The sequence below is a fragment of the Agelaius phoeniceus genome, chromosome 19, assembly GCF_051311805.1.
Source record: "Agelaius phoeniceus isolate bAgePho1 chromosome 19, bAgePho1.hap1, whole genome shotgun sequence".
Lineage (NCBI taxonomy): Eukaryota > Metazoa > Chordata > Aves > Passeriformes > Icteridae > Agelaius > Agelaius phoeniceus.
Genome location: NC_135283.1, coordinates 2989891 through 3005753, shown reverse-complemented (window position 1 = coordinate 3005753; position 15863 = coordinate 2989891). Strand labels below are relative to the sequence as shown.

Below are 15863 nucleotides of genomic sequence, written 5' to 3'. Positions count from 1 at the left end.
CCTTGGAGGTTACTGTAAGCATGGAGTACCTAAAATCAAAATTAGACACCGTGGCTTTGGAAAAATTGAGGGAAAGAATGTCACAAAATAATTGTTTTCATTATGAGCAGCCAATTCTTGTGGAATGTTCTTCTGAGGTGTGGGTTTTATTTTACTATTCCAGTTTGGGAAGAAAATGAGCTTACTGGTAATTTTCAGTCCTTCAGAAAAGCAAAACCAACATTTGAGCTGGTCATTGTACACCCTGGAAACTACAGTGCTTTTAAAGCAGGAAAAGTGCAGGGCTTTTTTTGTTTGTTTGCTTTTTGGGGTTTTTTTTTGTGGTTTTTTTTGGGGGGGGGGGCGTTTGGAGTTTTCTTTGTTTGGTTTGGTTTCATTGATTTTCTAGTTTTCAATAGAATCAGACCAACTGAAGTGGGCTGTGCAATCATTGCTGTAGTTGGTGGTTCCACAGTAAACAAGGCTCAAGAGTCTTCAACTCCATTTTTGGGCTTGTCCCTTGAACCATGTAGATATTTTGAGAAATCTGGTAATTTTGGAGGTACCCAAGTCCTTTGGTAAAAAGTATTGTGGTAGGTTCCTATGTAACTTAACAACATTTAAGTAGTTAAAATCCTTGAGGCAGCTTTGATTTTCAAACTTGAAGGAGAAGCAAATAGGGTAAAGCCTTGGATTTACTGGTTTCTCACCAGGAATTAATAAAGCTGAATATACAACTAAGAGAGAGAAAGTGTGGGGAGGGATGGTTCAGTCAGTGTGTTCCTGTGAGCAGGGCATGTGAGCATGGTTCAGGTAATTTTGTTATCCATAAGCTGCTCTTTGAGGGATCTTTGTTAAAATGCTGTCACCTGACAGCATTCCTGAAAATCTCTGTGTTCTGAGCCAGGATTTTATTCCTTTAGAGCTCTGGCTGTTAAACCATCTGTTCATGTTCAGTGTGTATTTCTAGACAGAGGTCAGTTAACAGCAGAGAAAGGGTGCAAGAAGACTGGGAAGAAGAGAGGAGGGATTTTTGGTGACCTGACCCAGCTGGGTCTGTCATAAACAGAAGCCAGGGTGGCTCTTCCTGGGTCTGCAGTTCCTGCCCTGGAGAGGTTGGGCATCACAGCAGCCCAGCCTGATTGCACTGTGTGAGGTGCTGAACAAAGTAAATAACACCTTAGCCTGACTTAGCTCCAGGGCAGAGAGGGCTCCTGCCTGCTGCAGGTTTAGAATTGCTTCCATCTAGCAAAAATTCAATTTTTTAACATTTATTTCTGAATCAGAGGGGTACAGTCCATGTTAGTTTACAGCCAGAAAGGTTCCTTAGAGACTCTGCCTCAACCCACAACTCAAATATGTCTTCACATGATGATGATTTCAGCCTCTGGGTTGGCACATCAGCAGTGAAACACATTTGAGTTTTCCTGGCATGCAGGAACTGCCAGGCTCCAGCTGGTTCCTGCAGAAGGTCAGAAGTTTTACTTGTTGAACCATTCCTTGGTGCCTGGGAAAATGGTTACTTAAAAAGTAGATCCACCCTCTGGAGTTCAGTGTGTTGGAAGAGACACCCTCTCTGTGAATTGGAAGGAGCTGAAACTTATTCCTGAGGTAATAAAGCTGATACTAAATAGGTGGAGAAAAAGGTTGCCTTCACTTGTTCCCTGGTTCCTGCCTCCTTCAGCTCTGTAATTCCACAAATTTGTAATGTCCCAAGTCCAGAGTTTGCTGATGGCCACAGAAGAAGCCATTATAAGAATGCCACTTACACTGTGTGTCAATGGAAGCTCTGAAAAATCTGAAGAATTTTTTTGAGCATAAATCATGAGAAATGCAGATACTTCTAATAACACCAGCTTCTGTACTGGAGAATTTTGAAGTGTTCTGGGAGAACAGAAGCTGTTGGGTGCTCCTGTGAAGCCTGCCTGGCTGTGACCTGTGTTTTCCTGAAGTCAGGAATGATGCTGCCTCACTGGCAGGCTTGGTGGCACCGTGCCCTTTGTGAGATGGCATCCAACTGGCACACTCACAGCTGGGAACAAGCAGCAAGGTCCAGCTGGCACCTAGAACTCAAACTGTTGGCTGAGATTTTCCTTGTGGAGTGTGCATCTTGATATCTTCCATTGCTCTTTGGCCTTCAATCACACTGAGGTGTTTCTCTTGTACCTTTTTGCCCCCAGTCAAGGTTTCATGAGGCTTTTGGACAAAGCATTTTCCCTTGGAGTTACCAAGACTTGCAAGCTTGGATAAGCCATAAATACTCTGTCTCTGCTTGGCCCACTTAAATTTCAGGCCTTGTTTTTTGGGAGCACTGGAATTCTGCTTCCCAGAGCAAGAGCTTGGCAGCAGCTGGCAGCTTCCAGGATGAACTGCTTCAGAGCTTCTCCCTGATGGAGAGATACTTCCCACTAGTTTTGCATGGCTGGATCCTCATGTGGAAGGGATGAGTGAGCTGTAAACAAACCTGCATCACATCCCAAACCTGTACTTCCAGGGAGCCTCATTGTTTTAATACCCTCTGAGTGTCCCTTTTGGAAGAGAGTGGAGCCAGTGTCAGCTGGCTCTTTTCCATTTGTTTTTCATCATGGGTGCTCTGCTGCCTCTGCTGATGCTCTGTTAGACCAGCCAGAGCCAATAAAATTCTGAATATCTGGATTGGATTGCTTGCATACAGAAATGCAGATTTCTAAGTGGAAATCTCAAACTTAGAAAGGTAATTTATCTTCTAGAAACAGACTGGTTTGAGAAGTGATGGCAGAAGTGGGATCCTTCAGTAGGATTCAGTGTTTCCAATGTTCATTTTCAAAACAGACCAATCCCATTTTTTAGTTCATTAATAAGTCACAAAATAGAAGTGTCAGTAGAAACTCCTGTGTACTCTACACGTGATGCACCTCTTGGTGCCTAAATCTCTAATTTTATATTTCATTAAACTCACCTTGTGCCTTCACATAAGCTGGAAACATGTTTATGTTTATCTAAATCCTTCTAGAGGAATCATCTTTTGGGTACATACATAGTCATGCCTTAGCCAAAGACATATTTTGGTATGACTGGGAGGTGTGAAGGGAGCTGTTGCATAGGGGACTGCCTGCTGCCATTTGCTTGGGCTGTTTATCATTGACTCACAAGCAGAGTGAGGTATTTTGTTGTTTATATATTCAATATCCTTTATGTCTCTAGTACAAATGATTTTACTATAAATTAAACTGTATTTTTTTCAGCGCTTGGGAGAGTAGCAGGAGATTTGTTTTCAATCATGTTGCCTATTTGGAATGTATTATACATTTTAAAACAATATTTTGTTTGTAGGGTACTTTCCCCCATGGCATTGACATCCTGACTGCAGCTGATTATTTTGCTGTTGGTAACAGAGTTAACTGTTACTTGACTATAAGGTAAGTTTCCAGTTATTAATTTTCCTAAATATGACCGTCCTCTTGTACCTAATGAAATTCTTATCTCCTTGCCTCACCTTACTGAACATTGTTTAATACCGATGGTTTTAAGCAAATCAAAATTGTGGTTTTACTTTTTTGATGCCTGATTATCAGGTGTGAGGCAGAGTGGAAACGTGGCCATGATTTCCTTGGCTACGAGGAGGAAGCAGCCAGGAGGTGTCACAAAACTGTCTAAGCTGCTCAAGGCTGGACAAGATGAAGTTTGGAGAGTTGTAGTCAAAGGAGAGGCTGTTGTGATGGCAGACTCTGGTATTTGCAGGGTTCCCCAGGATGAGGTGAGAGATGAGTGACTCTGACTCCATGTTCTTAGAAGGCTCATTTATTGTTTTATGTACTTATATTATATTAAAGAATGCTATACTAAAACTATACTAAAGAATACAGAAAGGATACAGACAGAAGGCTTAACAAGAATAATGAAAAACTCATGACTGACTCCTCAGAGTCTGACACAGCTGATGGGGATTGGTCATTAAGTAAAAACAATTCACATGAAACCAATCAAACATTCACCTGTTGGTAAATTATCTCCAGCCACATTCCAAAGCAGCGAAACAGGGAGAAGCAAATGAGATAATATTGTTTTTTCTCTGAGGCTTCTCATCTTCCCTGGAGAAGAAATCCTGGCAAAGGGATTTTTCCAGAAAATATGAATGTGACAGTAGACAGACTCTGATATGGGGGAAAAAATCAGGTTATAAAAAACCCATTTTTTATAATTTTAAAAGAACAATTTGCCCAAGTTGTTGAATTTGTGGTCTGTGCATAGACCTTTAGCTCCAGTGCTTATGTTAGCTCAGTGGAAGGCTGGCCACAGTGTGCAGTAATGTTTGAAAAACCCAACTGATCTCTGCAAGGAGCAGATGGAAGTACCCAAACTGGGCTGGTGTGGTTGTAAACCTGGAATACAGAGTCAGCTCTGGAAACACAGAGGTGCTGACATCAGGGGAGCTGGGAGCCAAACTGGATGGCCAGGAGGAGCAGAATATTGCATTTCCTCACGAGGAAAGGAAGAAGAGCCAGGGCTGGTTCTGGCTTGAGTTGTCTCAGACAGAGTCTGTGTCCAGAGCCAGGGTGGGGAGAGCAGCACCCACAGAGGGTGGGTGAGTCAGCCCTGGTGGAGACAGGGCAGGACATTGCCCTGTGGGGCTGCCCAGGAGCCCAGCAGGGCACAAAGGCTGGAGCAGGTGATGTCCTTGGGGAGCAGAAACTGTGCACAGGCACATGGTGGCTCATGCTGCACTGCCAGCTTTGTGACTTCCACTTGTGGTAGTTGAGAGGGAGACAATCCAGAGCAATATATTCCATTTCCAGAAGGTTTCAAACTGGTTTTATTCCAGCATGCATGCTTATTTATACTTTCTTACAAAACTCATAAGTTTTCTCATTGCTCAGGAAAGGCAAAGTGGTCATTGGAACAGGCAGTTGCAGATTTCTCTTATTTATCCTTCTTTCTTTCTTGGTTTCTGTGTCAATGACCTTGGTAGAAAATTCTTTCAGGGGTAAACATGGATCCTCTTATCAAACATGGATCCTTATATCAAACATGGATTCTCTTATCAAACATGGATCCTCTGATCAAACATGGATCCTCTTATCAAACATGGATCCTCTGATCAAACATGGATCCTCTTATAAAACATGAATCCTCTGATCAAACATGGATCCTCTTATCAAACATGGATCCTCTTACAGAACATGGATCCTCTGATCAAACATGGATCCTCTTATCAAACATGGATTCTCTTATCGAACATGGATCCTCTTATCAAACATGGATCCTCTCATCAAACATGGATCCTCTTAACAAACATGGATCCTCTCATCAAACATGGATCCTTATATCAAACATGGATCCTCTCATCAAACACGAATCCTCTCATCAAACACGGATCCTCTGATCAAACATGGATCCTTTGATCAAACACAGATCCTCTGATCAAACACGGATCCTCTTATCAAACATGGATCCTCTTATCAAACATGGATCCTCTGATCAAACATGGATCCTCTGATCAAACATGGATCCTCTCATCAAACATGGATCCTCTCATCAAACATGGATCCTTTGATCAAACACAGATCCTCTCATCAAACATGGATCCTCTTATCAAACATGGATCCTCTTCTCAAACATGGATCCTCTTCTCAAACTTCTCTCTGGCTCCCAGAAGTTGCTGTAAAACCTCTTCCACATACACTGAGAGTTTTTAAGATAATTCATACTGGAACCCTCTGTCTTCACCCTGACTGGTTTTTTATTGATCTGTCCAGCTCTGTATTGGCCCTTTTGAGCAGAATCATTTCAGTCTGTTCAAACCTTCACCTTTTACCCACTGTCAGCCCTTCTGGGGTCCCCACCCTCCTCCCACAGCCTTCCCCAGAGCTGCCTCCCACGGGAGATGGGGAAATGCAGGGGCCTGGCATTTCCCTGCTGCTCGAGATCCCTGAGCACGGCATCCATGGCATTGCTGCAACCCTGGCTTTTGTACTATCACAAAATTGAAAACATCCAAAAGTGACAAAGCAGGTCTTATTTCCTCTCTTCTATAATTCTGGCTTGGAGGCTGATTATGTTCTTCTGACTTTTCAAGAGCTGAATTGGTAATTTAATTTTTTTTTTTTTTTTACTTCTTTCACTGTGATTTCCAGAGTTTTTGTACTAGTGCCACTTACCAAAAATGAAAATATTTTTAGTGTTGATTTCTTTCTTTAAACTGTTCAGCAAGAGGAATAAATTCGTAAATCTTTTAATAAATAACCTTATGCACTTAGAAACTTGATTCTCTGAAGCCATCTTCAGTGCCATTAATCAAACTATTTTTTTGTAAAATATTTGCTATCTCATTCACTCTGTTACTTCCAAAAAATTACACTGCTTTTCAAGCAGGCTGTCATTATTCAGGTCAATACTTAAGTTACTTGGCTATTTCCTTGGTTTTTTCTGAGTAACATTGAAGGAAAAAGCACCCAGGTATATATTTGGCTACTCAGAAAAGATGTACCATGATAATGTTGAGCAATAAAAGCTCATAAAAAAAATAAAGTCTCAATTTCCACAGCTGAATTTGGTTCACCAATGATGATGATGTTCCAGTAAAGAGGCAGTATCATGTATATTTACAAATATTTGTGTGTGTGTGTATATAAATAGTTGTTTAGAGCCTTTCAAATCTAAATATTTTAATGCAGGTTTTTCACACTGGGTGCCCTTTTTGCTGATGGTTTCTGGAGGATTCAGCTCAAGTATCATAATACATTTCTGAAGATGGAAGGTCGAGGAAACCTATTTTGAACTGGTAGTAAAGAGATGAAAAGTAAAGTGATTCCAGGAGTTCTGAGCTTGGTACAAGCAGAGTTAAGGAAAAAGCTGCTTAACCTGAGTGAGGTACAGAAATCTAAGCAGCACATCATCAGGAAATGAGATTTGTATGCAAGGCTTCTTGCATTAAATTCTCAATAGGGCACAGAAGGTGAGGACTGTAGTTAAAGATAGTTATAAACTAAAATTAAAAATGGGATTTAGCCACCCATGTGGCCCAAGAGATTGATTTTTAGCTGGGCAAGGAAGTTCAATTAAAATGGTTGGGTGCTAAAATTCGGACTCAGAAAAGCAACTACAAAGAAGAGAGGAGAGCTCAAACATGGCAAGGGAAATGTGTCTGTTATTGTGTGTTCCTGCAGAGCAGGGAAAGGACCTAGAGATATTTATTTATGTATTTATTTATATTATATGTTTATATTTTATATAAATTTATATATCTCTGCTGGCATCAACAACAATTTGAACCAAGTGTCAAATCCTTCTCTAGGGCCCAGCAGAGGGTGCTTCTGTGTCCAGTGTTGGTTCAAGTAACTGAGGCCTGGCTGTGGATTTCAGGATTCCCTTTCTGATGAATTCCATAGATATCAGGATGGGAACACGTGGCAGTATTTGGTTTTGCTCTTTGTTTGCCTCTGACTGCACAGAGGTATATCAATGGAACACCATTAGAGCTGCAAATTAATCACTCAAAAGATCTGAAAAGGTGAAATTATGATAATCCATGAGTCCCTTTGTGCCCTTCTGGCACAAAGTCCTGCTGATTGCTGGGCCTCCCAAGGAGATTTAACACTCATCAGATGTACTGAAAAAACATTTCACTTCCCTTGTGTTGACCTTGGCTTTCCATAGTTGATGCTTCTGGAGATTAAAAGTGTGAGTTGGGCAATGCAGGCTCCCTGATTAGTGCTGCTGCTCCCTTCCACCTCACACCTGAGCCCTGCAGCTTCCACAGCTTTTGTCACAATTCACTGCCTGCAGATGTTTGATTTTTAGAAAGGACAAATGGAAAATCCCTTCTCCATTTTGGACCATTGTATTTATGAAGATGTAACATATTTCTGGCACTTATTTTTCCTCTGTCTTATAGTTGATATCAGTGATGGGTTTCTCCAATCTGAAATAATTATTCAAGTGAATATACTCATTTGGATTTTCTAGAATGTAACAATGGGATTGAATGTCAAGCTTGTTGTATGTAGAGCAGGTTTTAGAAAGAATCTGAAAGCTTTACAGAAGTGGTTTGAAGTTTTTTCAATAGTTCAGAATATTTCCCATCCTGTCATTCAGCTGCATCCCATTTAGGAGAAGGCACATTTAAGTTATTTTTTGGTTGTCTTAAAGCCAGAGGATTTCTACCTTTAGAATAGGCTGTGCTAAAATGCACACAGATATTGGTTCTGTACTCTCTGTCTCTGGACTATATTTCTAATCTTTATCTGGTTTTTTATTTTCTTTTTTAGTGTGTATATTGCTGGCTTTTCTGAATATACACAGCCAATGATTGATCATTTAGTTAACATGAAGATTAACCACTGGGATAGGTAAGTTTATAAAATCTAATTATTAATATCCAGGAATTGACTGTTCTGCATAGATTTTTCTGCTTTTGTAGATTATCTCTGTAAATTTTACTCACACCTGGCTTTGCAGCAGCATTTGACTGAAGAAAGCTGGGCAAGTAGTAGGTGATATCATCTGTACCTCCCAAGCAGAATGTCACTTAAGCAGGTTTATGAATTTTGTCTTTTGGCCATGACCTCAATCTGTTAATAGATTAATAAAACCCATTTATATGGTATATAGTGTATGTGAGGGGTAAACACTGTCACCATACAATTATCCTAATTAAAGCAGATTTCATGCATAGAGATGGTGCTTACTCACATTCAGTGCTCATGGAGATTGAGATGTGTACATATCACACAAGTGAGATTCTATCAGTGCTGATCAGAGTTTGCATCATGAGAAATAATCACAGCTCACTGCACTGTCCCTGCCAGTGCCCAGAACAAGCCCTCAGGTCCCACCAGCCCCACTGATGTTTTTCCTTTTCTCTTTGAGTCCTTTTCAGGCTGGCTGCTCTTTGGTTTTGTTGGCATTTTTACAGGGGGAAACATAGGATGGGCAGGGAGTACTGTAATTCTGAATATTTGTTTTGATTAGGGGCAGAAGTCCCTTGCTCACATTCATTTCTTAGCACATTGCTTCTGCTGACTTGCTAACCCTCAGCAATGCTTTCTTACAGTGTTATTCGAGAACTTTCCACCAAAGCTCTGCATAACATCACTCCCCAGGCCCCTGAGTACATGGCAAACGTGGGTAGGTACCAGCTGAGCTCTGCCCAGCCAGGCTGAGCTTAGGCAAGACAAACCTACAAAGAACTAATAAATCTACTTCATAAAAATTAAGATTCCCCTTGCCACTTAATACAGTGTATTCACTCTGATGGCTTTACCCATTTTTAGGTTTTATGCAAAAATTATAAATCACTGCTAGGTTGGTTTTTAGCTGGGGCCTTTGATAGCTGGCTGCACTGGACTCTGCTGGTTCTGAGGTGAATAAATGGGTGCAGTTGTGTCAGCAGCTGCCCCTCAAATTCCCAGCTCTGGCTTTGATGTTGGAAAGGGTGGGGGATCTGTTTTGTCTTGTCCAGCCTGACACCTGCAGTAGAATTCCTTTCTGACTGTGTGTGTGGAACCAGATGTTTCTTAGCATGAGCCCAGGGTCCTTTGCTGAGCCCATTGCACCTCCTGAGATCTGGAAAACCCTGGCAGATTTTCCATGTGGCTGAAGGCAGTGCCCAGCCCCTGAGCAGCTGCAGACCTTGCCTGGCTCCTGTCATGGCCCAGGAAGGTTCCACTGAGCATGGAAATCAAATCCCACACGGTTCCCTGGCTGCTCAGCCAGCTCAGTGCCCAATAGTAATTTATTTTATTTATTTTATTTGCTCCAGCCAGGAGGAGGTTGGGAGTACAAAATAGCTCAGTGTGATATGTCAGAATTTAATTCATTAAAACTTGTTTTTCACAAAGTCGCCAGGATACCTCACTTTACAGAAATGCTTTTCCAGTGTTCTTTCTAGGCAGGCAAAATTACATTGAGAGCTGTGATATGTCACTGTGCTTTGTTTAAAAAAGAATAAATTAATTATTTAATCTCTTTCAGTTTTGCCAAGACTTCTGCCTTTATCAGTGGGCTCAGATCTGCACACACGCCATGGGGCAATCCTTGCCTGTGCTGAGATCACCCATGCTCTGTGTAAACTGGCACAAGACAATAATAGGTATTAATGCAACATTATCTAGACTATAAATTTTCCTTTCATGTCTGCTCTATTAAAAACTTCCTGAGTATAATTATGGAAATCTTCATCTCACTGAACTGGGTTTCCATTGAATTTTTGTTTGTTTTTATGAGTGATGCTGAGCTTTCACGTTTTATTCAGTGATTTAAGATTTCAGTCTTAAATTCATAATTAGGAAAGACAGATCCTTTGCTGCCTTACTTGGAGAATTGATCAGTTAAATGCAGATTAATTCCTCTTTCCCTATAAGTGTGCTGTCATCCTGGGTAGGGACAGTCTTTTGTCTTCAGGGTTGGAGAAAAACCTCCTCAAGCAGCTCATGGAGTTAGATTGATTATGATTGCTGGTCCAGGTTTATATAAAATATGTCTGTATATTTACACAGACACTTACCAGCAGTGTCCATCAGAATAATGTGTTCAAGAAAAACAGATCATTTTTAGTAGTAGGAAGTACTTGAAATAGATGGAAAAATCACAGAAGTGGTGGAGTCTAAAAATACAACTGAGCTGAGAAGAGTTATCAGTGTATTGGCAACTATAATTGCCTGTTTTATATATATATATATAATATAAAGGCTGTTATTAGAAGTGACACTGATTTTTTATAAGGGTTTTGGAATAGTTTTCTGTATGATGAGGAAAGAGTTTATGTTGTTATGTTTGCTGTACTACTTAAAAATAAATATTGCATATTTCTGTGGAGCATAATTTGAAAATCAAATGATTGGTTTTTTGTTTGAAAGTACAATGCTGTTATGGAAATACAATTATTTACAGCATGATGAGGAAATCTGTATTAACAGCTTTGTATACTTTTACAGATCTGTTACATACTATTTCACTGAAAAATCATTGGAGGGGCTCAAGCAAATTCACCAAGAGGTTTGTAGCCAGCATAAATCTATTTTTAACCTGGAATGCTGCATGATTTTTAACCAAGATTTACAATCAAGGCAGCTGTTGCCCACCTTGCCCAGCCCTGTGCCAAGGGTGAGCCTGGTGCTGGTGGTTTGGCCACCCCAGGCCCTGGGACAGCTGTTTGTGCTGGTCCCTGTGTCTGCACAGGGACACTGGGGGCTCCTCTGCCTCTTGCTGAGCCCCCAGCTCTGAAGCTGGAGATGACATTTCTGAAATGCCTCAGGGCTTGTTTGCTTCCTTGTCCCTCTGTCTTTGCTCCCCCTTCATCCATCCTGACTGGCTGTGGGGGAACTGCTCAGGGGACATTTAGAGAGCCCATTCCTTGTCCCTGCATCCATAATTTCCTGTTTATAGCTGTCAAAAGTCATATCCTGCATTTCCATTGATGCATTGTCTGTATCTCTGTCTATGCCAGATGAAACCTTTTCCTGCTCACTTCCAAATACTTCTGTGCAGAGAATTTTGCTTAATTTTTCCCTTTCAGTTTCAGTCTTCCCAAGGTGTTGGGTTTTCATCCCAGCATGGAATGAAATATTCCAATATTCCAGACAATATTGCAGCACTCAGGCTCCTGCTGAGGATCTGCAGGACCTTTAGTGCCAGTTCTGATGTGCTGGCAGACTTCACCCTTCACCCACCAAAATCCACAGGTGCCTCTAATTCTGGGCACAGCTCAGAGCTGCTGCCACAGGTTGAAAAAGCACCTTTGTCCTCATTTACCTTTCTCATGCTGAGGTGCCTGAAAGCTGGGTCAGCACATCTCTGCACTTACAGTGGCCTTAAGTTGTTATGGTACAGTTGCATAAAATCTCAATTTTAAATAATCTGGGTTTTTTGGCTTTTACTACATAGAAATGTGATAATCTGATTTTTTACAGTGGCTTGCTGTAACATTAAGAATGAAGTAAGATTTTTCAGTCACATTTAAGCCCTTGTTTAGGTTTTTTCTGTTCAATCTGTAGCTTCCAAAGTTATTTTCAGTGATCAGACAATGAAGTCTATCATCATTCTGAAAGGGCCAGTGGTGGAAAGCAAATCTAATTTTAAAAGCCAAACTTGCTTCCAGGGTATTTGCAGGAGCAGCTTGGGTTTGGAATTCAGGAAATTAGTGTGTCAGTGTTAAGTTGTTTTGTTTTTTTTGAAAACAAAGTTCAAATGGATATAGAGAAGTTGTTTTAAAGAGGTTTTTGCTTTGAATTTTATTTTTTAAATTAACTGAAGTTTTGCACAGCTCACAGTACATGGCATTGCATGTGAGGGGAAAAATGAAAATACTTGGATCAAACAAACTCAATTAAAATATGTGTTACTTTTTTTTCCCCCCCAGCTTTGCAGTCGTCAGTTGTACAGGTAAGAAAAAGATGCAAACCCATCATTTTCATCTTGGAAAATGTCAGTTAAAGGGAATGAAACCAGGATCTGGGAAAGGGGGGGTGTTTTGTACAATTAGTGACACCCACCCCAGTCCCCCAGGTGCTTTGTCTGCAGAGGCAGAGGGTTCATAAGGAGCTGCAGAACTGGCCTTGAACTAAGGAGCCTTAAATTCCTTTTCCTTTTCCTTGTCCCTTTCCTTTTCCTTGTCCCTTTCCTTTCCTTTCCTTTCCTTTCCTTTCCTTTCCTTTCCTTTCCTTTCCTTTCCTTTCCTTTCCTTTCCTTTCCTTTCCTTTCCTTCCCTTCCCTTCCCTTCCCTTCCCTTCCCTTCCCTTCCCTTCCCTTCCCTTCCCTTCCCTTCCCTTCCCTTCCCTTCCCTTCCCTTCCCTTCCCTTCCCTTCCCTTCCCTTCCCTCCCTCTTTTTTCCCCCCTTTCTTCCCTTTTTCTCCCCCCTCTTTTCTTCCCCCTTTTTCCCCCCTTCCCCCCCACCTTTTTCCCTTTTTTCCCCCATTTTCCCTCTTCCCTTCCTGTCAGCTTCTCTCTGAGTTCCAGAATTCCTTTCCCCATCCTGTGTGACAAGCAGGACAGGAGCATTGCAAAACGTTCAGGGCAATTTTTCAACTCTTGCGACAATGAAAAATGTAAATGAGTTTTCACTAAGTTGTTTTCAATTTCCTATTTGATGAAGCTTCCAGGAAATTAAGGGATATTGCTTAAGGAACTGTTAAGTAAATGTGAATTAAAATTGGTGTGTGACTTCAGAGTTTGATTCTAAATTTAAGGAAATGAAATCATAATGACTTGTAGTCCCTAGTAACTGTATATGCAGGTGTGGGTTTTTCCTCCTTTAACTGACAACATTTTTTGGTCATTTTTAGCTCATTTCTTCACACGTGCCTTCCCTGAAAACAGTAAACCTGAAGTAGTTTTTAATGTAATTATTAATTATAGATTAAAAATTTTTATGCAAGCTTTTTAATCATGAAATTTTATGAAAAAATGATAAAATTTACTTCTGGAGGGGTCATTTAGAAAAATATGGCACTTCCAGCCCTGAGTGAGCTTGGGCTGCTGGATAGGCTTAGTGCTGATACTGTATATTCATGTCTTTGTGGGTGGCTCTCTTGGCTTCCATAAATTCTTTAATGTCAGGGTGGAGCTTGGGTGTAATTTGTTTTTGTCATAATGTGCTCTTCTTGCTCTTAATGGTATTTATAAGATGCCTACAGAAATATTTTTGTTCTAGATAAGAGTTCGAATTCAGCTCCAAGCAGGATTGATTCACTGCTGTTTGCTCTCATACTTAGCTGAGACAGAGATGGCTGCCCTAATCCATATTGTAAAATATCAGTGTGCATAAAATATTTGAAAATGGGACAAGAAAAATAAACTAGGTTATAAAAACAAACCAACAATTTGAGTGTTGCTGGGCAAGCATTTAGTGGAACAAGCCAAACTTGTTTCATGATGAGTAATTATTGCACATAATATTCCAAAGATTTCCATTTGAGAAATTGCTACCGGGAATTTTCAGTGTTAAAAACATCTTGGAGGAATGTTGAAAACCTGTGTTTTTTATTTGTAATTCAAAATTTTTAACTGTATTAACAAGGAGCATCTGGCCACATGTCTCAGCTGTTTATTAGATATTTTGCTTTCACTTGTGTCCACTAAACAGCCTTGTCAGGGACTGAAGGGATTTTAATGCTTTGATCAGGCTATTCTAGGGAATTTTCTTGCCCTCTGAGAAAGGGAAAAGGAAATAAAGGGTAGAAATGCTGGATTTTGGGGCTGTTAAAATATTTTTTTACAAAGTTGCAGTTTATAAATTTTGAGCTGGAAAATGGGTCATGAGTTTCTTGCTTGTCTGATTCTGTTGAATCCCTAAGGACCTCAAGTCAGACAAGAGAAAACCAAAGTGCTGGAATGGAGACATGCATAGAGCTGCTCTACCATCTTACTTTGTTTAGCAATTCTTGCACCATCTTTAACCTGATTTTGACAAATGGCCATGAATTGTCCTTTACACAATCCTGTTTTAAGTTCTACTGCAGCCAGTGTTGAATATACTCGGAGCATTCAAATTTATTTATGCTAATTGTAGAAAATCCCATCTTCTACCATATTACCTTTTTTTTTTTAATACAAATATTTTTCTGTCCTTGTGCAGAAGTCCTCTCTGGTTTTACCATAGTACAAAGGAGCCTGCAAGTCCAGGCACATCAGAGTGTATTTCCTGCCATTAGCCTTGATCCTGACACATCTGATGCACTGGTTTGTCTGGAGGAGCTGGTTGCTTGGAGCATTTGCATGTGCACTTCCAGCTGGGGGTTGAGCAGGAGTTTCTGGGTTTCTGTGTGGAGGTTACACCAAGGCAAATGCAAACCATGCCCTGTAGAGCATCTGCCTCCTGTGCCTGTTTTAGGGCTGTGCAGGTTATGAAGTTACAAAAATTGTGCTGTGTTTTATTTGTTTGAAATGGTATTTTTATATATAAAAGCCTAAGATGAAAACTTGTGGCATCTGTTGCCTTTAGCTGTGTTACCTGGGTTAGGAAATCACTCTGCTGGTTTAAACACAGTCAGTAGCCAGCCTGATTTCCATTCTGCTTCCATTGCACCAGCATGGTTAGTAGCTGCTTTTTTTGTAGCAGATCTATTTCTATTGTGCATCTGAGACCTTGGACTCATTCTCAACACTCCTTCTTTCAAGTAACAAATGATAGGAAAGAGGAGATGGCCTTAAGCTGCACCAGGAAAGGTTTAAATTGGTGTTGGAAAAAAATACTTCACTCAAAGATTTATGCAACACTTGCACAGGTAACCAGGGCAGTGGTGCAGTCACCATCCCTGGGTTTTACCATCTAGAAAACCTGGATTTAAAAGACATAATAGAAAGGGTTTAGTTTAAAAGGTTTTAAGACATTTAAAAGATCTTTTTATAAGGGTTTGCTTTAAAAGGTTTTAACACAAATAAAAGAACTTCTTAAAAGTATTTTAGTTTAAAAGGTTTTTAAAGGTTTAAAAGACATGTTAAAGGGGTTAGGTTGGTCTTGCCAGTGGTTGGATTCAATGATCTTATAAAGGTCTTTTCTGACCTAAATAATTCTCTGATTCAATAATATGAAAAGTCTTCAAGAAAACAGTATTTTAGTAGTAGTTGTGTTAAGATTCTCTGAACCTGCCTCATCTGCTCTGAGGTTCTGGAACAGATGTTCAGTATTATTGTCACTGCTAGAGATGAAGGGATGGAATATTTTCAAGCTAAGAACAATGTCTTGCTCAGATAAACATCACTCTCAGAGGCAGTGAGGTTTTAGAGGAGCAGGCAATCGGCCATAGCTCAAGAGTAGTCACGAGTTCTTTGTTACAAGGCAATCTAGAACTTTCTAAACCAATAGGCAGCTGCCACAGGGTTGATTTTACTTTCCTAACCCATCACCTTTACTTGCTTCTTCTGCACTGTGGATGCTTTTATCCAATGGGCTTCTAACTCACAGGCAC

General features: G+C 40.5%; 1 protein-coding gene across 2 annotated transcripts in view; it reads left to right on the top strand.

Annotated features, from left to right (window-relative positions):
* TBCD (tubulin folding cofactor D) overlaps window positions 1–15863 on the top strand; it is a 125965-nt gene that overhangs the window by 68098 nt on the left and 42004 nt on the right. For both annotated transcript variants that reach the window (XM_054645190.2, XM_077188123.1), the window contains exons 18-23: window positions 3292–3377; window positions 8226–8306; window positions 9011–9084; window positions 9931–10048; window positions 10893–10953; window positions 12317–12339. In XM_054645190.2, the coding sequence (XP_054501165.2) occupies window positions 3292–3377; window positions 8226–8306; window positions 9011–9084; window positions 9931–10048; window positions 10893–10953; window positions 12317–12339 (443 nt within the window). The remainder of the gene's footprint in view (window positions 1–3291; window positions 3378–8225; window positions 8307–9010; window positions 9085–9930; window positions 10049–10892; window positions 10954–12316; window positions 12340–15863) is intronic.